The 27,808-nt window shown below is 34.4% G+C and overlaps 1 protein-coding gene across 1 annotated transcript; it reads left to right on the top strand.

Moving 5' to 3' along the window:
* Positions 1 to 3,633: 3,633 nt before the first annotated feature.
* Positions 3,634 to 27,591, top strand: LOC105344540 (metabotropic glutamate receptor 6). The gene is made up of 9 exons (XM_066081027.1): positions 3,634 to 3,743; positions 3,849 to 4,276; positions 17,702 to 17,918; positions 20,554 to 20,841; positions 23,446 to 23,571; positions 23,887 to 24,090; positions 24,379 to 24,505; positions 24,714 to 25,635; positions 26,330 to 27,591. Exons 1-9 carry the CDS (start codon positions 3,641 to 3,643, stop codon positions 26,702 to 26,704), a joined length of 2,790 nt encoding a protein of 929 aa, XP_065937099.1. The 5' UTR covers positions 3,634 to 3,640; the 3' UTR covers positions 26,705 to 27,591.
* The last annotated feature ends 217 nt before the right edge of the window (positions 27,592 to 27,808 follow it).

Raw genomic sequence — 27,808 nt, 5'->3', positions numbered from 1 at the left:
ACGTTTTTCAAAAGGACTCGATTTAATCGATTCCCTATCTTTAACTGATTGTGAAAAACAAAACCAATTTAGAAAAATGTGGTGCATGTCTGCCCAAGAACCTTCAAGGTCAGTTGACTTGGTCCAAGCAGAGCACGGTTGACAACTGTTTTGTTTCCTTTCGCAAAGTTTACTGTACTTACTTTTAACCTTTAGAATTGAAGTCCTCAACAATTAAACAGCTTTTCTTAATTCATAATTTTCAACACAGATCACTAGATTTTTTACAGACACCACTATATGATTCTAAGGCTTGACCGGAAGTTCAAAGCAACCGGAAGTGTTGAAGACTCACCATGAAGGCCAAAACGTCACGTAACAACAGGTCAACATTATCGCTACATTAGGGTAACTCACCTTTCCGATAGACACCGCACAGCACAGCACGGCACATTTTAGACCAAATCAATGGCCTAAAGTTATGGGCGGGACGATATAAATCCAAGAGTGAGAAAGTTCCTCAGCATCCGAATTTTGCAAAACTAGACAACATAAACATGTCATAACCTTCAACAAAGGTTTTTTTATTCAATTAGGGATCTCTATGAGATGCTATTATTAGAGCAAAAGGGGAACGTATGAGGTACAAATGTTGTGATTTTGAAATCTTAGGGTACCTGTACCTTTTTGATACATGTATTTTTATAAAGTCCTAGAATAAAGTTTGTTTGAGTTTTAAATAATTCTTTATTTTTTATTCTTTTGATTTGATCACTGTCATGGTCAAAAGAATTAGAGTTACGAACAGTATAATACAAATACTTTCCTCGGGCGGTAGAAAGTTTGACTAGTATACATAGCCTGTGTATTTTTCTTCCATTTTCCACCGAGTACAGAAAATATATGTGTTAATTGTTTATGCTAGTTAATTGTATTTTAATCATAGGAATTTGAAATGAAAACGGATGTGTTATAACAATGTTTGTTAATGATAGATAATTATATGCATTGTATCAATGTAATTGGTAAGACTCCATGTATATTTAACACTGATTAAATTATCGATAATATGATGTTTAAATTTGTTGTGTGTAAACCGGTGGTTGTGTAAGAATACTATATTTGAGAGAGTTAGCTCTCTTGGTTAAATAATGACTGACTCTCCTCGCGACTTCAAGCCAGATCACGACCTGATATTATACTTACGCTGATAAATATTTCTTGATGTAAACATAATTTAACAGTAAAATGAATTCAGTTAATTAATTTCTTAGTATACCAAAAGTAATTAATCAAATTACAGAATGAAATTAAAATAAATTCTCTTATAAGTTATCCAATCTCTGTGCACTATTTTTGTCAGCATGATTCGGCTGTTCCAATGGCTCTTCCGTTAATTCCACATTACTCGTTGAATAAGGCAGAGATTTTTACAAGTAAATCATGTTTTCAGAAAGAGAATAAATATTTAAAAAACTTAAATATAAGCATTGAATCGTTATGTTTTGAAAGATGTGGTCTAATAACTGAAACGGTGTGTGCAAACAAAGTTTCATAATGCGCTAGCGCGCGTTATTTAATTTGTATGCACACACCGTTGCAGTTATGAGACCACATCTTTCATAAAATAATGATTCAATGCTTAATCATATTATTTCATGCATCACTTTAACATAGAGGATGGGAGATCACATAAGGTCAATGTACATTTGACCTCAAGGGTCAGTCAAGCGTGACCCAAAAAAACACACTTATTGTAGCTGTTATAAAGTATTCAACAAATGAAATCCACTTCAGTTCTGTTTCTTGACAGTTGGACCATCATATTCATGCTTTGGTTTTATTAGGCTTGACTTTGTATAATACCGAAACCAATTTGCGGAATAATCATATGTCATTCATTTGAACCCACATCCTGATTCCACTAATGCACGGAGCAAAGCTATCTGTGAGGCAATCCAACAAAAGCTAATGGTGCCTGACCGACTGTGGTAAAGCACTTGATATCGTAAATTAATCAGATGCGATCCGTTTTTTTTAAAAATTATTTGCTTTTTTAAATATAATAATTCTTCACTTGGGGATTTTGTATCAGTAGGGATTATATAATGTAAATTGTTTATAGATATAGATCATTATGAGATAATAGAATGTTAAATTTTAAAGTCACCTGGGAGAATGTGTATATCTTCTAATGAAAGTCACGTGTATAATCGATGGGTTAAAGCTTTTACACCGAGATGTTGCATTCGTCACGAGAACTGCCATAGTGTGCCATTGTGATCACGTGACAGATGAATTCAACAGTAAGCATGATAACAAACGACAATGACAACTAATTGTAAGTTATAAATACAAATTTGATGCAGGTAACATTGCATAATTTGATTACAATTTTATGGAGACGACAAAACGTTTTCCGTTCAATTTCAAACACTAAAGGATGTGCGACGTTTCTATTTAATTTACTGGTATATTTTTGTGATGAAACCAATGGTCTAGGACTGTTTTTTTTATTCCAATGGCAAACATGGCATTCATAGTTGTATTGTTTGAAAGCTTATCTTTAAAGAAAGATTTGGAAGCTAGCGCAGTTGCTCGTAAATCCTTACAGCAATTTTTAGCCATTTTTTCTTATCTTTGTTTCCATCTCTTTTGATTTCCAAGCCAAAAGACGTTATTTTGTAAGATTGCATGCATCGCACAAATGAAAAAAAAAATCATCTTTGGCTAAAGTGTAATTAAATCATAGTCTTTTTTCATTTTTTTTAATCAATTAATAATTAATAACTAATATTTTTTTTAAAATCATAGTCTTTTTTTATCAATTGTTAATTAAATAAATTAATATTTTTTTTTGGCTTATTGTTTCACAAAATCCTAATAATGCAAATTTTATTAGAATTTCCGTATACTCAAACCAAACTGAGAATTGTACACTGTAAGGTCATTTAGAATTAAGTAAAGTAGGTGACTGTACTACTAGTAATTTACAGTACAAGTTGACTGTTACACGAATGGGTAATGGTACGCGTATTCGTGTTTCTGAGCATGACAATCTCCATAAAACAATTAAAAAATAATATAGATACTATCGGTCATTAAAAAAATGCAAAACTTCCATCTCAATAGCTTAGTTACAAGAGACAGAAAAAATAAGTCAGCTATGATAAAAACACAAATATTACTGTTACATAATTATATTGAAGCAAAGAAGAAAAATAAAAAAAAATAGAAAACAATTTTTTAAGCGTTTCCTGCAATATTAATTTTATTTATATCTGATTCACTGCACTTACGTTTGTGGTTCTTAATGTTGTCTTTCGAATGTTCTCTTATATTGCATTACATTGTTTTTAATTCATCAAACTAATAGGCCTTCTTAACCCACGCAAAAAATCTTTTCATGTATTTAAAGTCAATATATTGGTTTCATTTGAAAGTGCATATACATGTACTTATTTCATGAATGAATGAATGAATAATATGAGAATTAGGGCAGGAGTTTAAATTCAAAAAGCAGTAAAACAACTAACAGATTGTTTCCGACAGAAATTATATGTCTTTCTTCAACTCCAAACACGCAAGGTAAACACACTTCAAATTGAAATCGATGTTAAATTCCTTCGCCGGGTTTTCCGGCACCGAGTCTAACTGAGACATGGCTTATCATCAGAGCGCATGCTCGTTCCCGCGTCAGCGTGGCTTAAATCAATGCTCGCGGAACCTATCGGATAATCCTCGCTTCCACTCACGGAAAACTGGTGATTGATGCTTTGATTGAATGTGTAACGTTTCACTGTTCTATGAAAGTATGCAGAAAATTCGTTTCCTCTACATACTTTTCTATGCTTTTTTACCTTTCCAAGATGCCAAAGTTTCACCAAAGGACAAGAATAAAATTCAGCTTGACGGGGATTTAATTTTTGGTGGACTGTTTCCAATGCATGAAAAAGGCAAAAGTGGTAAAAGTTGTGGGACGATCAAAAAGGAAAAGGGGATACAGAGACTGGAGGCCATGCTGTTTGCAGTAGACAGAATTAACGCGGACGACTCGCTGCTACCCGGTGTGAGTCTAGGGGTACATATTCTGGACACATGCAGCTCCGATACCTACGCCCTGGAGCAGTGCATGGACTTCATCAAGGCTAGGCTGACCAGCTTTGACATGAGCGACTACAAGTGTGAGAACGGGAGGAACCTGGTCTACGCCCCCGTGAAGCCTGTAGTAGGGGTGATAGGAGCCGCCGCTAGCACTGTGTCCATTATGGTGGCCAATATCCTCCGGCTATTTCAAGTAAGTTATCCCCACCCAAACCCCTCCCCGCACCAACATAATAGCACTCCATTTTCAATAATGCAATATTTCCCCCGCATTATACGGCGTTGTATGTAAGTTACCCCCTCTCCCCCCCCCCCCCCCCCCCCCCCAATTTCCTTCCCAACACATATAGTGACACTCCATTTTCAATATTCATTATTTTTTCCTCATAATGGCGTTGCATGTAATGATATGCACGTGTACACTTTGCAAACAATCGACTTTTACTTTATGTTAAGGATAAAAAATGTCGACTCTTACATCATATATCAGATAACGGAGTTCATTTATACGGGATCATTTCACGGCAGATGAAGACAGGTCGTTTTGTTTCAGCACCATTACATCCATTACATTCTCGTTTTAAGCGTCTGTGATCTCGAGTCTTGGAATTTTAATTAGTGTGGTCGTGCCAATTAAAACTTTGTATACACCGAAGTGCAAGAGCAAAAGGTTTTGTTAAATCGTTTTTTATTTTGTATTGTTTTTTTTTTACCTTTTTTATTTGCAATTTTTATTCAACAACATGTCACTTCCGTAATCTGAGGAGAGCATCTGCCTCTCAACTAAAAGAAAACAGTGACAGCTATATTTAAAATTATCAACGTAAAGCAGCAGGAAGTACTCGTGTTCATAAACGTTATACTACAAGAGATATGCCCACATTTTAGAATTTTAGCTGCCTATGATTCTTCTTCTTTTCTCCCTTCCTTCCTCAATAAATCCTCGACCAAGCAGAGTTACAAGTTCAAGTAAACTTAAGAAAACTTCCACTTTGACAATTGAAAGGAAAATTTATCACGCAAAAAAAAAATATATATATAAATAACTAAAATTCAAAAAATAAAAAATATATTAACACCAAGTACCTGTCCCGGTTTTGTTAACAACATCATGTACGACTAGTTTGGGCAGCATACTTGTGTTATAGTTGTATATCTATGCATGTTTGCTAGAGATTTTATTTCGAACATACATGTCAAATGAAAATTTGGATCTTAATATGCATCTGACCAATTTAACACTGTAAAATTCAAAATTGAGTCTTTTATTAAGTACGGGGAATTACGAGCTAATATTTAGAATTGTTTACAATTCCTAATTTATCTTTACTTCACATCTTTTGCAAACGTAAAGTTTCTATGCATGAAGTAAGTTAAAATTAACAAAGACTTGTAGATCTAAAACCTGTGTTCAGTGTAAGGCTGATTTGGTTGTGGTTTTGTAAAAAATGTTAATAAATCATGAAGCTACACGAACAGTTAAAAACTGTTGTTCTCTACTAATAATTTAGAGCCTTTAAAATTGCCTTATCCATACCAACAAATGAGATGCACTAATGTCGGTCGTAAAAACCCCAAGATTTATAACAAAGATTACGATAATCAGAGAAATCAATATTTGTATTACAAAATTATCAGAAGAAGCTGTCAGAGAGCAAATCATTTTTTCATTAATATTAAAAAAATGGCCACCACAAAACCCCCGAAAATCAAATTAAAAATGCAACAAAAAATCAGAAGCCTGACTCCTCACGGTGCGGAGATGGCGCCATTTTAAGCACGACTTGTTTGTCTCGCGTGTCCTGTCTTTTTTCCCCGTAGTTATAGAGACAGCAAGAAGTGTACAGATATATACACGTACATGTATGTGACTGCATAATAAAATATTGCAGTAATTAGTTACTGATAAATGACGGTTTCAGTACTGTGCTTCACACGTTATAGAAAGCATTACAAAAAGAGTGGGGTTTGTGTTAAATACCTGTTTATATAGCTTTCTGTACATGCCAACATTTTCTGAGATGCATGGTTGTATTACCCACGGGCGTGGAACAGTATGCTAGTTGAAACTGGATAATCACAATTTTCAATTTTACAACATTCCGTATTATGAATAGGTGACTTTTTTTTCTGTCGAAGTCTTGTCAATGTTCTAATTCCTCTACCACTTTCGCAAAATTAGTTAAGCCGCTAATCAGTTTTTGTCTGAGTTTTTTTGTGTATACCCCGTATTTCATAGGGGGCGAAATTTCCGTTTAAAGATGTAGAAGGGCGAAAATAATCTTATTACAGTAATTCATGTAACAGGGGAAGAAAATTCTGAAGGAGACCATTGAAACGAGACTATTCAGAGTCACTGTGACAGTGATTTCATATCAAATTTACTGGTGATTTTATTTTCATAAAAGGTCGTCAGTTTTTTGAGAGAAGCCTAATATATAAAGACTCATAACTCTATGAATTAACTCTATTGACATGTTATCTGTGCGTAATATATTTGTAGAAAAAAAAATCATATTCATATAAGCACAATACATTAGAGGATACTTTCCCCTTTTAAAAAGTATGTTCAGATCACATCGGAATAATGTCTATTAACACAGCATTTGTCATTTTAAATTCAAATTTAGTGAACATCTTACTAATTATTTACAATTTCTTCATTTGATATGTTGAATGTTTCCCCCAATAAATGTCAAAGATTCGGCTATTTCTTGAACATAAGCTCCCTTCTTACCTAAAATTAGATCTTCTCTTTCAGTTATCTGTTATGAAGCACGTACACTTAGTTTGAACCTACATGCATGCCGGCATGTCACGATAAACTATAATTGATGTTTTATACACTTGTATTTTGCTGTCTCTTATATTCATCTGTGTGATGTTAATTGTCAATTAAAACCAGCAATGTTACAGCGTTCCATAATCTTCTTTTTAAATGTATTTCAAGGCATGTTTTAAAACGAATTATACTGTTACTTATTCAGTTCGTGAATTCCCAATACCTTATGTGAATATTTGCGTGTACAGGTGATAAAATGTCAAAGAAAAATACAAATGTTACAGTAGAAACTTGCATTGCCATTTCATTGTTGCATTGAATAATTACAATTCTCTTGGATAAGCTATGAGAACAAATATAAACCATCGCTTTCTTGCATTAAGAATATGTATTGATGTTTGTTCTCTGTAATTGAAACAATCGGTAATAAACAGACTAGAGGTCTCAATTTCGGAATTTAGTTCAAAATGGCTAAGCAAACAATCTCAATCAATAATCGATACTTGAGGTTTTTCCCAGCCAGCTTAAAAGTTGTGACTTCGTCAACTCGCAAGATGCAACAAAAAATTACAATTTCAAACTGTTGCAATTGACATTATGCTCGTCCGATATCACTTACGTTTTGGTATACATGTATATATACATGTTAAAAGCGTAGCACAAAAGAGCAAGGGTTGGGGGGGGGGGGGGTTGAGCATCGCATGTCAATATTCAATTCACACACAAAGGAAACGTTATACAGCTTGTGACCAAACATCGTGTTTGTTAGAATTTGTTATTAACAATAACCACGTGATTCTGTAGATATAAATGATATAAAGCTCGTAATATTCCTTATACCTTTGTACTTTCCATAACTCACAAAGAACATCAAATGATAGTTTGGTCAGATATTCTTACAAAGCATAATGAATATATCGAACAAAATGTATGGAGTCGCTTATTACATGTAGCTGTGTAAACAGTATATGTAGTCTTATTAATTACTGGAGCTTTGATGTACGAACACCGGCTTTATCGTGTACGGAAATATTTATTCACTCTATTACAATGATATAGAAGTTGATTATGAACAGCCTAAGTACCTTTAACTACATGTTCGATCGCTGGGACTTCTGATATTTAGACCAACTTCAAAAATACAACTACATGTACATGTACATGTGACTCCATGTCTGAAAAAAAACCCACTAACACACGCAGTCGTCTGATCAAAACTGTTTTATGCAAGGTACTTTTGTCCAGTGAATTGTGACGTCCATTTTTTGCATACTTTCCAATGCTTTCTCCCGTTCGATCTTACAGGTAATAATGATTCCGGCGTTTGTAACATGTTGTTTTGTGGAGTATGAAATGTTAACGTTGATTTCATTGAACCATATTCAATTTATTTCATTATTATCTTGCATTGTAACTGTTATTATTTGAATTATTTTACTAAACTAAGTTTAAAGAGTATGTCACAGGATAAGTTTTTAAAAAAATTTTCATTGCATGGGTAGCTAATATAAATATATTTTCCGAATGTACGCTGCATATATAAATGTGCTAGTTTAGCATAAAATTGTTCTCTCTCTCTCTCTCTCTCTCTCTCTCTCTCTCTCTCTCTCTCTCTCTCTCTCTCTCTCTCTCTCTCTCTCTCTCTGGAAAGTTTATGAATGTTCATTAATTAGTCTGTCATTGCTAGTTATCCAAGTAATAATCTACACAATGATTTACAATTCATTAGAGACCGTATAGAAGAAAGCTCATTAATACGATTATAGTTAATGGAGTCTCCCTTCATAAACTCAATGAGGGACCAGTCATTGTAGATTATCGCTAATATAATACGTCACAGTCATTCAATTCCAATAGCTTAAGTTTTAGTTGCTGTTAATTACTATTTCACATGAATCATCGTTTTGGGATAGTTGGATTTCTTTTTTAAAAGTAGAACACGAATAGTGAAAAGACTGAACTGCATTTGTATAGCACAAGACTGCACTTTCTACAGTTTCCTCTGTGTGGGTTTGATTTATGAATAAACCACCACAGTAGACGTCATTGCAAGCTTGAGTTTTCTGAAAGTTAATTTCAAATCGATTTCATTTTAAAATTTTAGCTAATTGCCAGCTGTTTCGAGAATGAAGAATTTTTATTATTATTTGAATAACGCATCTCATTCTAACTTATCGTAAATATTACATTTGTATTAAACAAAATACTCTACATACTCAGCGTGTACATCAAAACTGATTTCAGCATACAGTTCATGTACATCCCAACCCATTTCAGCTTACACAACATGTACTTCACAACTCATTGAAGCATTAACTACATGTACCCTCAAATTAGTTCAGCTTACACTACGTGTACACCACAATTCAGTTCAGCTTACACTACATGTACACCACAGTTCAGTTCAGCTTACACTACGTGTACACCACAGTTCAGTTCAGCTTACACTACGTGTACACCACAATTCAGTTCAGCTTACACTACGTGTACACCACAGTTCAGTTCAGCTTACACTACGTGTACACCACAGTTCAGTTCAGCTTACACTACGTGTACACCACAATTCAGTTCAGCTTACACTACGTGTACATCAAAACTCATTTCAGTATACACTAATGTACACCAATGTTAGCATACACAATGTGTACACCAAAACTCATTACATGTACACCTCAACTCATTTCAGCATAAACTACGTGTACACCACAACCCAGTTTAGTGCACACTTCGTGTACATCTCAAATAATTTCAGCGCACCACAACCTACCAGCATAAACTATGTGTACCACTTTACTACTTCAAAATACACTACGTGTATACCTCCCTCTACTTATTTCAGCACATACCACATGCACAACACATCTCAATTTAGCGTACTCTTTATATACACATCAACTCATTAGAGCATACACTTCAAGTACATCTCAACTTATTTCAGTATACCTCACACCACATCCCAGTTCAGCGCGTACTACGTGTACACCTCAACTAATATCTGCATACACTACATGTACACTACAGCTCATGCATTTTAACATATACTACATGTACATGTACAGAATAAATCAATTAACGGTCTCGTTTCGGAACAGAGTTAGTCTTGTTGCAAATTTGCACTACCCTCCAGCATATTTAGCAGAGAGATACATGTACGTATTATACAAGATATGTTAAATTATTTCATGTAGTATTATATATTGTTATACTTTCATGTTAAATACTGAAATCTGATTGGTTAAGACGCAGTTAATAATATTTTCTATTACCCTCAGCGTTAGCAACGCACTTAGCAACGGGTAACATTATACAAATATTGACTGGGGTTGAGGGCAACATTGATTATATTAGCCCCCGCGGGACGAAATATTGCCCGACGCGAAGCGTCGGTTGACAATGGTTTTCTCGGGGTGTCAATTTCAACTGTTACCCTCCCAAACAGGCACTGTTTATATAATAGTTTCATGTCACACGGGTTTCTAGAAAAAAAACATTCATAGAAGGTTGATTCTATTGGATACTTTTGGTTATCACGGGACAGAGACCTACATCTTTAATTTCAAAAACTTTGCCATGTGAATTTGATAAGTTTGAATTTTACAGAGGGTCCAGACCCCCGACCTTTTTTTACTTTGGATTTTAGACATAAACTTGTATCGAGAGTGTAGCAAATCAAGTCCGCATAACTTCGTTTATGTATGAATGAAGACAATTTTATTGATATTGACCGGAAAGGTCTAAATTTTGACATTTTGCCCCATCAGCATTCCAAAGAGATTGGAGTTTTTTTCCTTTTGTTTTGTACAATCTTTGAGTGTTCTTTGTAAATTCATGACCCCTGTCACTACCTAACCCTATTTATAGCCTCTCTGTAACCAAGGGGGCCTGAACTCGTCACTTCACAACACTTAATTAAAGTCAAACCTAATCCATCATCCCTTTAATCAAGACCTCTCCGGTATTCGTGGAGGCACCAAAAGAAGATCCGAGCTTAGTTCTTTCTGAGGAAGACGGCAAAAGAAACCCTTGATTTGTTGCCAACACAAAATAAAGCCGTCTTTAACAAGGGCAGCGAAACAAATCAAAGCGCAGCCATATTTACGAATGCGGGTAAAGTAATTCGAAACTCATCCATGAATCTCCGAAATAAGATTAAGAAAAATATTTTTTTTTCATCTTTAACAAAGAGGGAATTGGTCTACTTTTACTGTTCCGAATTTCACTACAGGTAAAACAAGAACAGTTTTCATCAGTTTTCAACCAAAAGATAACGAAAATATGTTTTAATTGCATTCTGGAATAGAGGTTCAGGATCAAATTGCATGAACTTACTTTTGATAGCAATTACCTCTTTTTTCCTTTGATTGCTGACATGGGAAGGTGATTTATTGAGCACAGTTTTGGGTTTCATCGCACAATAGGAAGGACGAATCTTACTTAAGTTTTATCAGTAGTATTCTTAAAACAAATTTGCATAACAATATACTCTATAGCTTTTACATGTATGTCAGAACTTGTTGAAATTGTTTTTTATACAACGCAGTGATATGTTTGTAGTTTTATACAAAAACAATTAAATTCACACGACAAAAAAAATCGCTCTTATTCGAATCGCTCTTCTTATTTTTTAAGCAAACAAACATTAAAGTCTTTATTTAAAAGTAAAGCTGTATGCGAATTTTAAGATAGAAGCGTATTAGATTGGCGCAATAAGTAAATATATCAAAAAGACTGCCTTCCTGGATTCTCGCCTAATAGACAAAACCTCAATTTGTGTAGAATGTTTCAAATATTTACTAAAACATAGATTGAAAAGAAAATGTTTATCTTATTTTAATGTGCTGAATTATTTTAACGTGAGCAAAATATCTCTTTCTCTTGAAACAAAGATGTTGCAAAAAAGTTTAAAAGTATACCGCACAGAGAAATCAGCAAATTGTTATTTTTTCCTTCTATTTTTTTCTTATCTCCGAGTTCTCAATGAATACATTTTACAGTTTACAAAGATCTTTAATCATTAAGTTGATGGTCATAAAATTGTCTTTTAAATTTTAAATACAGTTCTTAGCCAAATGTAAGACGTTCTTAAAACTTAATTTGAACAAACGGATTTTGCTAGAAACAATGCACAAACTATTCTAATATGAATTAATATAAAAACGGCCATGTCGACCATTTCAGCCAAGAAGGCGAAACTTAGTGGTCAAATCCCGGCCAGTGATCCGGACCATGTTTTAAAGCATGCCAACGAAGAGACAGTTTGGAATAATTAAGCATCGTTCATGGTACAGGATAAAGAAACCTTTGAAGTGAAAAATAAAAATCCTTCTAGTGACAGATTTGTTTGCTGATAGCTGTTCTCTCAGTCGGAGTATAAGCTGATTGTTACCCTTAAGTCATAACAAGTAATTTGTTCTTTGATTAGTGTTTAAGTAGTTATTAGAAACAAGAAAACCTCATCGACCGCGTTCGCGTTCATTTTGTGTGTTTGAAAACGGATCAATACATTTGGGCGCTGATAGATTTCGGGCGACATTGGAATTAATTTATCAAAGCGTGTGATATCCAAACCTCTCTATTACAGAGTTTCTGATAAGTGATCATATCAATGACAACCCGGAAATAGGTCTGACGAAATGAGTGTATGTCTGCTTCAGATGGTCGGTTCCTGTATCTGAAGGCTATAGGGCACACCGAAACTTTATACCCGCCATGTAATAAGTTTTTTTTTGGTGTCTTTTGCAGTTGCATAATAGAAAAAAAAAACTTGTAGTCCTTGTATTGGAATCAATTTGCACGGTGTTTGCCAATACAGGAACACCTAACCTTCAATTTTGTTCTTCCGAATTGAGAATGGTCTATTAATCTGTTCTCTGTAAATCTTAACTCTTTAAAAGAGGGCGTAGACAAAATGAAGATTTATTTACTGATGAATTGATTTGTTGATTGATTGATGGAAAGTCAATTGATGGATTGCTTGTTTGCTTGAAGTCGAAAAAAGGTTTCCTTTTACTGCAACCTCCCCCCCCCCCCGACCCCCCAAAAAACCAAAAAAAAACAAAAAACAAAAACAAAAAACAACAACAACCCCCCCCCCCAAAAAAAAAAAAAACAAAAAAAACAAAAAAACATGTGAAAATTAATGAACACGCTAATGTAAGATGTGGATGAAAACTCCAGATAAAACATCAGTTATTAACTATATACGACCACCTTTAACGACCGGATGTTACTCTTATTTCTATAAATTTAGAGCTTTCAAAATTCTGAAATTACCCTGCTTTCAGAAGGCTGGCTGGTCAACAAATTACCCGCCAGATCTACCTTAAACATTTAGATATGATATATTTGTCCTTAAACTATTTTTTACTAAAGAAAAAATCTAAATATATTATCTTTTCTCATCTGAACATTTTCCATTTATACACTGTCTTTATACAGAGCTAATCTTCTTAAGGCTGTGACTATATAGCATAAAAATGGCCACGATTCCTCTTTAACACAATTCCAGTATACAAATTGCAAGGTTGGGATTGTGAATAAACTTGTATATCTAAACCTAAAAGATTCACAAATATTAGAGTTAGTCAATATCAACGTTTAGGTATGAGGCTTTCGTTACTGGTTTTAAAATTCCAGGCGCAAATCTGAGACAAAGAATAGGTCGGCTCTTTTAATCCAATCGATGCACTCAAACATGCTAATAAGGTTCAGGCGAAGAAACCAAACGAGCCTGAATTATACTGACAACGTGTCCAGTTGTCCCTTCCAAAGACCCTAGACCCGTTACTTTGCTTTACAAACGATACAGAAATTACACCAGTCACTTCCCTCGATTGACATATTCTTTTTCGTTAAGCTTGTCTTCAAATCAAAGAGAATTTCCAGCGAACCGCCAATTGATTAGCATGGCACAAACCGAAGGAAATTGAAGCCCGGCCTTTCTAATGCTGTAACGGCGGGGCATCACGCTAACGTTGTTTTTCTTAATGAAGAAACCAAAGAGATTTGAGGTCTGAATCTCTTGGAGAAAGAACATAAATATGCCCTCAATTAGAGGACATGGTTTTACGTTTATGTCTTTCTTGTGCTTGCTTCCATGTTTAAAGGAATGCATGTACGTTTTATGGGAATTGAATGGTTATTAACCTTTGAAGATTCACAACATTAAGACGTCTTTGTTGAGGGTATTTATTATTCGCTGGAAAGAGACATTTTTACCGAAATTGCCGTATCAAATTGTCGTAATGCTAATGCCGAATCACTTCACGTATATTTACGGCCTTTACATGAATCCTATAGCATATTTGTTTACTTCCATTGAGTTTACCAACATCCATGGCTGGAATTCCATGGTCAAACTGATTAAAGTTAACGATCCGTTTGACTCCGTTTGCTATCGCATTTAATTTGCAACCATACACATATTAATTTTACTCATTCTTATAAATATATTGCAAATTATATTAATTATATTTTTTCATTTGTTTGTTGGTTATTGTTAAGTAATCATCGTCAAAACACAGTTGAAAAATACCTTGTTTGTAATTAAGTAAAAATATATAATATATAATTTATATTTTATACATTAAATAATACCGTTTTGGAATCCTTCATGGTCAAAAATTATGTGACTGCACATATATATGTGACCTCGTATATTTTACGGTGCTAGAGAATTCATCTGGATCTGCATCGGTCGTGTGCAGTACGAATCGGGTGAGGGAATGTTGGCGTCAAGGGTATAATGTATAAGGTGTAGGCGTGTTGTAGGCCGTGAGGTAATAACGAAGGATAGGACTGCCGTATTCCCGAAGGTCCACCAGTATACAGCTCCAGAGAAATAAACAGGCAATTGATGCAGGATTTCGTTTTTATTGGTCGAGACTCAACGAAGGCAACATTATAACAATTTAACAGACAGACATGTTACAAACGAGTCGGATATGGCCAGTAGTGGCCTCCGGACTCAAGACTCTGGGTGAGTCGGACATGGCCGAGGCTGGCCGCCGTATTCCAGACTGCCGATTGACAATTGTACATCATTATTTTTAAGAATCTGAACAATGAGTATAAATTGACAAGTGATGACATAAGTAAGCTGAGTGAAAGGTTCACAGATATAAAATAATTAAATAAACTCAATGAGTCTTTGATGTCCAAGACATGAAAAACTAATAATTGCACAATGTTGTTTTAAGAGATAAGCAAATCTTGAGAAATGCCACTCTGGGTCTTTGAAATCACAAATAGAGTCCGAAAAGTGTCAATCACTAAATAAACTTGTAACTTTGTAAGAAAAAATTGTGAGAAAATATTACGAAACAGATGTTGAATTTTAAAAGTAGTCCAAAATAAAGTTATAATTAAACAGTGGATTTTGCACGGTGATATATACACAAAGAGTAAAATTCAGTTTCACCAACTTAACTTATTTTTCAAAGATCACCAGCAGGCATGCAGTTTTCACCTACTAGTACAAAACATTAAAATGACTTTATTATCATGCAAAATTATATAGTTATCGTGTATAGAGTTGTTTAATAACAATTTTAACAAGACCTTGGACTTTCAGTAGGGCGTAGCTATCTATTTCTTGCGTCAGAACAAGTTAAAAACGACGCGGGTTCAAGCGAAATATGCACCGATTGCGTAGTCTCAACTCAAAAGCCAGACAAATCTTGTTGATTTCAAAGAGCCATGGCTGAATGGCTAGCAATGAAATAGACAGGCATACGTCACATTGCTGTTTGACACAACTACACAGAGTCCAAGCTCGTATTAAAATGGTTCTATTTCTTGATGAACTGCTGCATGTACGTGTCAAGTCCTGAAATTTTATCTTAACATCATGATCAGTACAATAACGACAGACGTTGAATTACGAAATTGCAATCTCACCCAAACTTCAAAAAGCTAAAAAGTTAAGTTTTTTTGCTCATAGTACTTCACCTGAGCATATTGCTGTCTTCTGGCATTTTATGCCCGGTTCGTGTACCAAGAATAAGAGTTTACTCCAAGGGGTTGTGTCTTAAACATTTGATTGATGAATTTCTTCTGTACGTACTAGACTCAACGACCGAAAGACAACTTGAATTAACGTATGAATCCACAAAACGCCTATACAACTGTTTAAAATGAGTGAAAGCAAACTAAAAACAAAAACATCTCATTGTTTACGGAGAACTCGGCGTAACATTTTATCACTGGTGTAAGTGTACTCTGCATTGCCCAGCATCTGATGGCAGGTGATTGGTTCTTCGTCAGTATGACATAATCCTTTAACCGCTGGTTGTAGTCAAGTGTTTGGACTATTTCAATATTTACGCAATCTAGTTTAATTCACTTTTCATCAGATCGATTACTGTATTTTACCATACCTTTTAATTAAGATGATGTCATCAAATCTGCTACAACAACGTATGCAGAATATTGTAAACAGTCATATATTTCCAGCTACAAAATTAGATAATGTTGCGGTATCTATAGAGTTGAACAATTTTAATAAAGCCATAAAGAACTAGGTTGTTATGTGAATTCAAGGGGGGGGGGGGTGCATTTACAGCCATGCAGCTTAAGTTTTTTTTGTGTGTTTTTTTTGTTTTGTTTTTTTCAAAACAGCTTTTGTGACATAAATAATATGAAAATATATCTAGAGGGAAGCAAGAGAGAGAGAGAGAGAGAGAGAGAGAGATATTTTAAATTGTTTCTGTACCTACTTAATTAGCCTCGTAAAGCCTAAAAACAACATACTTTTCATGAAGTTATTGATATTTTGTAAGGTCAGTTGAATATGATTGGACACTTTAGGATCATTATATTTTTATATTTTCCATGTCTTGAGCAGTTTTCTACGTTAGGTTTGTACGATGTATTTTTTCTAATGTATGACATTTGAAAAAAAAGTGCGTTATTGTTTTATATCTATAATGTTCCAAAACAGTTGCAGTACCTTATTTGCAAAAGAAATTCAAATAAAAAAGTTTCTGAATGACACAACAGATACTTTAAAGAAAGCATTCGCTACTTTATTTATTATGATACCATAAGTACATGCAACTGGCTCAGTCGTCACAATTTTATTAAATGGCTATATGAAGTGCTTGGTCAGTGGTTTAGATAATATACTTTACACTCGTACAACCTTTTCATCCAGATATCTATAATACATGTAAATAGTTACCAGTGCAAGCTAAATTCTGAATGTAAAATTGCCTGGTTAGTATCACGTGACCTAGAAATCACGTCATTATATCCAAATCAGTTATGTTTGCAGTTTCTCGCCATAGTAATCATTATTTGCTCGGGTTTTGTTATCTAGCACAAATTATCAATAACGTCACCAGAAATCTCATGAAATATTCACTGGTCTATCTTTTGCTTCACACACAATACTGTACTGTCTGATTTATAGCATTAATGACTCTGGTGGTTTTCCTTGGACTGATTCTGTGTACAATATTCAGCGGCACGACAATAAAGTACTGTATGGTTTCCTTTTATAATAACTAGCGCTGATGGTCAACTCTTGTACTTGTCAGAAACTTGTAAAATTAATGTGTATGCACTCGCGGCCTACTTTTCTGTGAACATTGATAGACGAGAAACAAAATCAGTATTTTATGACAATACATAGCTTTTTTTATTTTAATTGAAAGTTAATGATTATAGCATCAAGTATTTAAAATAACTTTAAGAAGTTTTTACCACTTGCTGAAGTTCAAAATTATTCAATAAAATTTCTACCAAAATACGTTACAATAATCCTATGCCAGTTATAATGATTTCAGCTTGATTCTCTTTTAAATTTTATCAAATGTATTTTAACCATATTTCCAGATTCCCCAAATAAGCTACGCCTCGACAAGCATAGATCTAAGCGACAAATCGAGGTTCGAGTATTTCTCCCGAGTAGTGCCCCCTGACACATTTCAAGCTCAGGCAATGGTGGACATTGCTAAGGCCTTTGGTTGGAATTACGTCAGCACACTTGCAGATGAAGGGGACTACGGGGTGAAAGGGATCGGGGCCTTCAGGGAGAGGTCTACTGACGCAGGTAGGTGCGCGTTGTATATGTTCAAATTGTCACGTGTATGACAAGATAGGACCATTTACTTTGCATGCACCCCAAAAATACAATTTCGATTGCAATTGCATTTGATTGGCTTTTTGTGTTAAAAGAAACGGTTATTTCTGTGACCTTTGGACTAAAGTCAAAAACAAGTTCGATTGACGCAGCATTTGAATTTGTGGAAATTTGATGTCATTTTAAAGGTCAAATGGATATCAGTGCAATTTGGAGGGAAAGGGTTTCTTAAAAATTAAAATCGCGTCTTTCAAAATATGACAACATCAAAGTATGAAAATTCTCTAAAGAATGTTAACAGAATTCAGTGCTGTGTACTTGTTATATTTTCAAATCATGACGTCACATATAAACTTTATTAACATCATATTATGATAAAAGATATTAATTAAGTACACAATCATCTTATCCATCTTATAAAACTCCGTTGTTTTTATAGATTTGACTGATGACTCTTGTCACACAATATCGAATTTGTGTGCTGCCTTGAAAAAAAGATCTAAACATCCAATTTTATCTTAAAAGATTTCTTAAATGCTACAAAGTACATGTATCCAATTTTATGAAGTTTTGTCGTTTCACATAAAGTTATGCAAAACCACGTATACGCAAAACTCCAAAAAGCAAACAGAGTGCATCAACAACAAAATATACATCAGGGTGGTAGATTTTAATACAGTTAACAAAAAACCCCTCTTTTAAAACCATTAAACACAAAACAAGACTTGTAAGCCAATAAATTACGCAAAACCTTGGGTAACATGCGTTTTCTTTCAGAACTGAAGAGTTTAGTGTCAACACAATTATATTTTCTGTGGGAATTTTTTTTTCTTTTCAATGACTCTGCATTTACAATAACATGTTTGTTTTCCTTACCGTGATAATTAATTTTGTACCAGCAAACCTGAAACTTGCCATAACAATGTACAGGGAAGATGCAATGCTTTGGAATTGATTTGATATTTTATCAATTTCAAACGCAGAGGTTTGCTTTAGTAGTTCATGGTATAAATATATCAGTATCCGTTGTAGTGTGTCCCTGGGAGTTTTTTGCTTTTCCTGTACGTCTTGATAAAATATTTGGACTACATTACTGATTCATCAATACCGAATAAAATTGATAGTTTTCTATACGTTGCACAAAGTTATTTCCGATGCATGTCAAAAATAGCATCGCCTGTAGTATTGTTTCACTTCAATTATACGTTTGCAAAGAAGAAAACGGATAATTGTGGTTAAGAAATAAGTGAAATTTAGAAAAAAAAGTACGATATTAGGAGAGACCTTGACGTGTGGTAAACATGACAAAAAAAGTTTTATATTGGAGGTCGCTTCAACAAACTAAAAACCACTTCACGCACGGTGCACTAAATTCCGGCTATTCCGGATCTTACTTTAAAACTTGAACAAATGTGTTCTTAACTGTATTATCAATCTCTCTCTATGTCTCCTTAATTTCTAGCAAATCTTATTTATTATTCATTAGCTGATGTAATTGGCTCTGCCGTAAATGTCACACAGTTTGAGATGAATTTTGCTTTTCACTTATTCAATTACTCTTGTATTAGCCGTCCAAAAAAGGCGCTTGAGAGATTAAAGGAAATCCATGCACAGCGCCTCCGTGGGAATACTACGTAATGTTGTATTTTTTTTAAAGGTTTTTATTCGTGTACCTCGTGCACTTCAGTACCTCTTTTTGTCAACAAAACTTTAGACTTTTTCGTCTATCATTTTTCCATTTGTATTGAATATATGCAGTTAAAAAGCTTACATAAATGGAATTTTCACTTTATCTTAATATAGTATAAGTTTTAAAATGAATTGCTTTGATTGAATATAAGCTACCTTGCTCATAAATTGAATTTGTTGTCACGGCTTTTTTTTCAATTTTGAAAAATTCATACATAATGTAAGGCAAAGTGATCTCTTAATTTGAAGTATACACTCTCATGATCATCTTTTGGGGTTTAATGACTGAAAAAAATAACACCGGTAAATTTACAAAAACAGTTTTTCTTTAACTAGTCTCCATGCATATCTTAATCTTTAAGTTGCGATCTCATGTGCCACCGTGCAGACACAAACTCTCAACAAATCCCGCGAGAATTAATACCGTTCGATTCAGAACTCCCGCAGATGCAGCAGAACTGCTGCAATTTTTCTTTATGTTAGATCAATCTATCTGTGTATAGTACATAATGTACGGGCAATATCTCAAACTAATTTCTCTTTTCTCCTCGGAGACAATTGATTATTCGTCATCAGATAGAATTTCCAGATTTTTGTTTTTCCCTTTTTCATATTGTTTTCCCAACAGCCACGCATATTCTGAAATACCACACACATTTTTTTGTTAGAACACTTTACAGTACTTTTGACAATTCTGAAATACGATCTCAATACGACCAGTATAAACAAAGGTGCACTACAAATAATAATTACATGTACGATCATGATTGTATAAGAAGCCACTGACATTTTCTTGTAAAGAATCTCATACATGTTAATATATGTGGCGCATACAATATTATATTTATTCACAATTTGATTGGGTTCATTGTTATCATCTAACTGCAAAGCTATTGCATACTTTAACTCATTTTAGGAATATGCGTCGCCCAATCCTTGACCATTCTCCGCGATGATGCAGATTCTAGAATTGAGCAGTTAGTTTTAGAATTGTTGAAGAATGAACGAGCCAAAGTAGTAGTGATGTTTGCAAATGAAGACAACGCCAAAAGGGTTTTGAAAGCACTTCTTAAAGTGAACACTACCTCAGAGTTAACGTTTCTGGCTAGTGATAGCTGGGGCGCTAAGATACATCCGGTGAAAGGCCAAGAGACGGCGGCAGAGGGCGCTGTTACGTTACTTCCGAAACGACATGTCATAAAAGGTGAGTGTGTACAAGAGAAATATAAAAAAAATAAATAAATAAAGAAATTAACCCCCTTCCCCTCCCCCCCCAAAAAAAAAACAACCTAAAAAAGACAACCCCCCCCCCCCCCCCCCCAAAAAAAAAAAACAAAAAAAAAAAAACACACAAAATAAACAAAACTCAAATATCGTGACTCGAAGCCTTACTTCCAATATTAATTACAATGATGACAATTATGAACAATGCTCTTGTCAGTGTAAATGCACGAGGCGGCACAGTAGTTGAATTTGGTTTTAAAACTTTGAAGAAATTTAATAAAACGAAATGTCGTAAAATTAGAATTCAGAGACAAGATTGCAAAACACATGAAAAAGACTTCCTTATCAGATGATGAACAAAAACCTTGGAAGTCCTGCGTGTTTCAAAAATATCTGGTCACGGAGGTACACAATAAGCGGTGCAACTATTCGACCAGGCACTTGAAATATACATGTAGTAACATACATACGCGGCAGATCAAAGAGCATCCCTAGTGTATTATTGTACAAGTACATAAAGATATACGGGACCCTAGTTCTATAGCCCCAGAGTAAATCAATCCCCACAGAGACACACATCAATCAAAGGATATAAACTTCAACCGCATATAAAAATGGATCAGAAGAAATTATTAAACAACATTATACATATCTTTGTAAGGAACGGAAAAAACAAAAGTAAAAATAGGAAACGCGATGTATTTTCTGCCTGGCTGACGGGCGGTAATTGAATCGTCGCGGGGTTCGATAATTCATTAGCTTGTAATCAGAGATGAATCTTAGGCAACGACAATCACTTCAAGGAAGGCATACAAAGAAAGAGGGTCTGTATCATCTTGGTAAATGTACACCAAAGTCCGGGCCATCTTGCTCGCACAAACCGTCTGCAAGAGATACACGACACCGTGACTTCTCAAAGTAGTCCGCGGCCACATTACTGTGTTTGCATAAACAACACAATTAAACCTTACAGTATTTATTTTTTATATATCGGGTTCCTTGAAAATAACGGCTATTAACTTGTTAGTTTTTGTTTTCCAGCAATGACTTGGAATCAACAAACTCGGATCTAATATTGATCTCTGAAAAATATTACGTGTAAAACGCAGAGTTCATGCTAAGTCTTAGAAAGATGTATAATTCTTTTCTTTGCATGATAAATATTCAAGTATTATTTTCAATCTTCTTCGAGAAACAAAATAAAACGATCGATGTGTTGTGTATAAGCCAGTTCATTAAGGCTTGCTATTGCATTATAATTTTGACTATACTACATGTATCTTGCAAAGTTTTAATGATCGCCTGATATAACAATAAGACATTTGTCATTGACGCATAAACCAACTTGTCGTTATATACTGACACTGGTTTTGTAGAATTAATAAAGCTGGGTCGTCAACAAATTGTCAACCAGTTTAGACCTGCTATTATACAAATATTGACTGGGGTTGAGGGCAACATTGATTATATTAGCTCCGAGGGACGAAATATTGCCCGACGCGAAGCGGAGGGCAATATTTTCGTCCCAAGGGGGCTAATAAATATAATCAATGTTGCCCGAAAATACAGTCAACATTAGTTTTGTTATATGAAGAAACAAACCAAAATTTAAGAAAGTAATTGAAAACAGATCGCCATAATTTTCAAAGAATTCACGAATTCAATTTTGTGCAAAGTTCATTTCCAAAAGATCCTCGGCATCAAACGGTCACTGGTGATATGAATTACAGATGTTCAACCTGATTTTACTTCACAGTTATTCGCAATTCCGTTATGATAGCAAACCGTCGCATTGCGCGTCCGTTATTTGCTTCCCTTGACTGACTGTCTAATATGACATCACCTTGTTTTGGAGTCGCGAAGAATTATTTACGTCATCGTTTACGAATCAACAAATCAGAGGCGATTATTTGAAAAAGAGGGAATGTTCTCTAGATATTATTCCTAGGCGGTCAATATAAAAAAAATATTGACCGGTCAATATTTTTCGGACGAGCTTACAATATTTCCTATAAACTGTTCTTCAGTAAATTTTCAAATATATTATCTTTAGAATTAGAATAATGTCATGACCGTCCAGTTCTCTGAAATGTCATTCCATCGCTTAAAATGACAACTATCCTTACTATATGGAGACAAATCAATTATAAGGAATGCATTCAGTCGCTATCCAATTTATGAACATAATGATGATCTAAATTGTAAGTTGAAACAGTTACATGACGCACTTGTAATTAAATAAACCGCTTGAACTTTCTTTACTTGATTTATATTTATACGAATTGGATGGCAATTGTACATATTTCTTACATCGATATATAAAACAGTACTTTTATCTATAATTGCTTTTTTAAATCAAACATTTTGAAAACCAGCAATGATCAAGGAGACCGAGTTAAAATTGCATTCACATTTACTTGTACCTCTGCTGCAATGTTTAAGATATTTAAGCAGAGTCCAATATATCACCTTTACTTTAAGACCCCATTATGCCTTGTAACTGAGTACTACTTGATACTGCAAGGTTCATATCCCATTCGCAATGGAATAACTTTAGCTGCATTGCGTTGTTTTATAATTGCAGAGTTTGACGAGTACTTCACCAATCTTACCGTGGACAACAACAACAGGAACCCCTGGTTTTCGGAATTCTGGCAAGAGACATTTAACTGTTCACTGACCAACAAGTCACGGACCAAACAATGCTCAGGTGAGCTAATTATATCTCAAAACTTATTAATAAAACAATATAAAGGTGAGCTTCTTCTATCATATTTAAGAATGCATTGATTATGAAATTTTAAAGTTTAGCGACCATCCTCTTTCTAAACTAGTTTCGTATACGAAACAATGCTTAATTTAGTCCGAGATATCTTACGCTTTCTTGGCTTTTTAAATGTTTTTAATTGTTTACATTCAACGAAAACGTCAGAACCGGCCGGCGCCATTACGAAAACTGGAAATACACGAACATGTACATGTATCAAGTCCTGCTAATTTAATTATAGACCTTTGTTCATTGCAGGAAATGAGTTCATCGGGATGAAAGGCGCCGCCTACAATCAGGAAGGCCTGGTTCAATTCGTCATTGATTCTGTGTATGCTTTGGCGCATGCGTTACACAACCTACTGTCCGAGGAGTGCACAATTCCTTTCTCAAATTGCACAACAAATGCCATTAGATCCGGAGAGGAGGTTTTGAAATACATCCGAAATGTGTCTTTTCAAGGTATCTCAATAAAAAAGAAAATAAACCAAATGTTTTGAATTTTATTATACCATCCTTAAGAAACATAGTTGACGAATGTTAATTCCACGTACAAAAAAATCGAAATATATTTAATGCAATAAAGCTGAACATCTAACACACAAATTCAATATAGTATTTGCGTAAGTTTATGCATCAAGTAATTTTTGAAATTTCGAAAATAAGTAAAATTTCCCGAATTTGAAAGTTTGTAGGTTCCCTAGTCCCTAATGGAGCCAATTGCTCCCTATTTTTTTCTATTTTCAATAGGCGTAGGAGGTGATTTGGTAGGCTTCAATAAGGAAGGCGACAGTTTTGGAAAGTACGACATTTTCCAATATCAGCAGATTTCAAAAGGAGTTTATAAATATGTTCACATTGGCGACTGGATTGACAGGTTTGGATACTATCAACATGAAATTTTATATGTTCAAATATACAGCCATGTGTCTTTTTACTGTTAACAAACCAGTAAAACATTATCATAAAGATACAAAACAATAGGTGATAGAATATTATATTTTGTCTTATCTGTTCCATAAAATCTGTTCTCTGCTTTATTTAGTTTAAGGAAAGGCCCACTTAAATTTTTTTTTAAATTTAAGATTACGCTTAAAAAACTCGAGAATCAAATGGAAGAAGGAAAATGCCCCTTATTCCGTTTGCAGCGAGGCGTGTCCTTCGGGCTTTGCAAGGCTGGAAAAGGGGTTAAAATGTTGCTGGGGATGTTTCCAATGTGCATTCAATCAGTATTTAGCAGACGAATATACTTGTAAGGACTGTCCAGAGGGATCAAAACCTTCTCGGAACCAGTCGATATGTAGCCCTCTTCCTGTGCTCTCCTTGGAATGGAGGAGCTTTTGGATGTTGCTTCCGGTTGCATTCACCAGTATAGGAGCAGTGTTAACTATACTTGTGATAGCTGTATTTATACGCTATAATGAAACACCTGTCATCATGGCTTCTGGAAGAGAATTGTGCTATGTGCTTCTGATTGGGATCCTAATGGCTTACGGGACCTCTGTTATGATGCTTGTTCGTCCAACTGTAATTCTGTGCACGCTTAGGCGACTTGGTCTCGGGGTATCTCTGTGCTTGATTTACGCGGCGATGCTGACAAAAACCAACAGAATCTATAGAATATTCAACAACGGAATCAAAGCAATGGTCAAAAGACCCAGCTACACAAGTCCGCGGTCGCAGATAGTGATATGTTTTGGCATCGTGTCTGTTCAAATCGTAGGAGGAATCACGTGGCTCGGGTTTGAGAAGCCTGACACAATGTTTGTGCTCCAAAACCAGGAGTACTTAGTGCTGAAGTGCAGGGCCAGCCAGACTGCTATCATTGTGTCGCTTACCTATAACATAGTGCTGATTATAATATGTACTGTGTACGGAGTCAAAACAAGGAAAATACCTCAAAACTTCAACGAAGCCAAATGCATAGCGTTCACCATGTACAGTACCTGTATAGTTTGGCTCGCCTTCATTCCTATTTATTTTGGAGCAAGTGGTGGCGATTTCAAGGTATGAAATACATTATACACAAAAAGTCCCTCAATTCCACAAAAGTCTACATATAGCTGGTTTGCTGAGCTTTTGCAATAATTTGATTTAATGTATTCAAGTATCGAGAAAAATTAAAGCCATTTGTAGACACGTCGTCTGCTGTTAGAGATGCTAGAATGCGTTTTGCTATTTACGACACAAACAGAGTTGCGTCTTTGACAATTCAATATAAAATGAAACATAAATGTTCCCTGTGTGAGAGAAAATTGTCTTTCCAGATCATTTAGCTGTCAAGTTCGGATTGGTTTACGAAGGGAAATACGGAATACTTAAACCAAATTAAGATATCAGTGTTCGCATATTTATCAAAAATATTCTGCGAGAAATACATTTAAATTTACATATTGAGAACAATAAGAAATATGCCTTTTTGACATTCCTTGCTGAAACGTTCTTTCGCAAAGTAATGGTATATAAATATATCTTTGTTTAAAATTTAGTCGAATGCATGAAACTCTGAATCTGATGAATAGTGACATAATAATACGCGATAGCAGTGTCTGGCTTACCTGTCATGAACTTTATTATTACATTATGTCGATACCTTTTTGATAATTTAAATATTTTTAATGAAAATTTGCAATTCAACTTCAAAAATTTAGAAAGAAATGACGGTATGTATCGATCTATTTAAGGCATGTTTTTTTTTCAGATTGAAGTTACCTCTCTTTGTATGTGTGTTAGCATCAGCGCCACTGTCGCCCTGGTTTGTATATTTGCTCCAAAGGTATACATTGTGTTGCTTCAACCTCATAAAAACATCAGACAGGGTGCATCTACATCTCTGAAAAACAATCACCCAACCCTTTCCCGCATTATTTCGGAACAGGCGGAGTCTCTAGGGACATTTCCTTTTCAAAACGGAGGAGTGTACACCCACCCAAATCAGACAACGCAAACAACGCATACAACAATCAATGACGTATTTGGTGATGATGTCGACCTCGACGACCTTTCTAGTGATGATGCAACAGGAGATGACAAATCCAGGACGAAATTGAATCCACCAATGGAAGCAGATATTTGAGAGCATAGTAGTTTTTTGTATTGTCCTTTTCCCCGCATGGTTTAATAACTGTTGAACATTCCAAAATGTTATCAGACTTCTAAACACACATGGTGATCCAAAATAATTTGATTCAGCTATTATCTTGTTTCATTGTATAGTATTTATAATAATATTTAAGTATTTTTTCAAGTTTGCTTTGGTGCTGTGAATTGTCCTTGCCATAGTGTACAGACTTTGTTTAAAGATTCGTATGTACTAGTGAATGTTGATTGTAATGCACATTCCTCTATATATAAAATCATGCGCTGTTATAGCATGATAGATATTGTATAATTATTTAGTATGATTTGGTGTTATGAAGTTCCTATAAAAATTTCTTAAACTTCAAGGTTTGATATACTAGTTCTCAGTATAACTTTTTCCTAATTTATTCTTACACGTGCTCCTTTAAAACATTATATATTTTCAACACTTTAAAAACATTAATGCACTATGAAAATATTTATACCTTACTCTTTTACTTGGTATCGCAGCTGGTTTCTGTTTTCTATGCAAAACGAGTTTATAAAAATGAAACAAAAATCGCAAAGATATTGTTTTGAAATTGAGAGAACTGAAAGGTTTGAACTAACACATTTTTTTTAAACTTAATAATTCTATTTTAATCTTAGGAGTTGGAGAAACTGAACAAAAGTTTTAGTTTTATTCCGTTTAAAAAATACATAAACGAATATGTCTTGTTTTTTTTAATATAATTTATAAGAATTGAAAGCTTGTTATAGGTTTTTATAGGATTTTAACATTGTTAAACTTTGTTAACATCAAAATATCTCCTCCTATGTGTAAAATCATTTATTGTTCCACAGTGGCATAATGTAAAAAATAAATAAATCATATTTTGTATTGTTTTACTTTTATTTGGTTTTTAAAAAGTACAACAATCATCTAAGGTACACTAAGTTACAGGACTGATTTTTATCAGGTAGTAAAAATATAATTCCAGACGTTGATGCGAGTTGTTTCAAATTAAATATATATATATTGAATCGATGTACTTTCATATTAATTTATGCCTTCACTTTTGTTATTTCTTTTAAGGCTGGTCTATTCTGATGAAAAATT

The sequence above is a fragment of the Magallana gigas genome, chromosome 4 (assembly GCF_963853765.1).
Source record: "Magallana gigas chromosome 4, xbMagGiga1.1, whole genome shotgun sequence".
Classification (NCBI taxonomy): Eukaryota; Metazoa; Mollusca; class Bivalvia; order Ostreida; family Ostreidae; genus Magallana; species Magallana gigas.
Note: the sequence above shows the minus strand (reverse complement) of the source record. Positions and strands in the feature narration are given on the sequence as shown.

Excerpts from the sequence above, each read along its gene's own strand:
- LOC105344540 (XM_066081027.1), top strand. The coding sequence starts at position 3,641 with ATGGCTTATCATCAGAGCGCATGCTCGTTCCCGCGTCAGCGTGGCTTA. Across the intron at positions 17,919-20,553 it reads GGAGAGGTCTACTGACGCAG|GAATATGCGTCGCCCAATCC; the intron begins GTAGGTGCGCGT and ends AACTCATTTTAG. Across the intron at positions 24,091-24,378 it reads CCGAAATGTGTCTTTTCAAG|GCGTAGGAGGTGATTTGGTA; the intron begins GTATCTCAATAA and ends TATTTTCAATAG.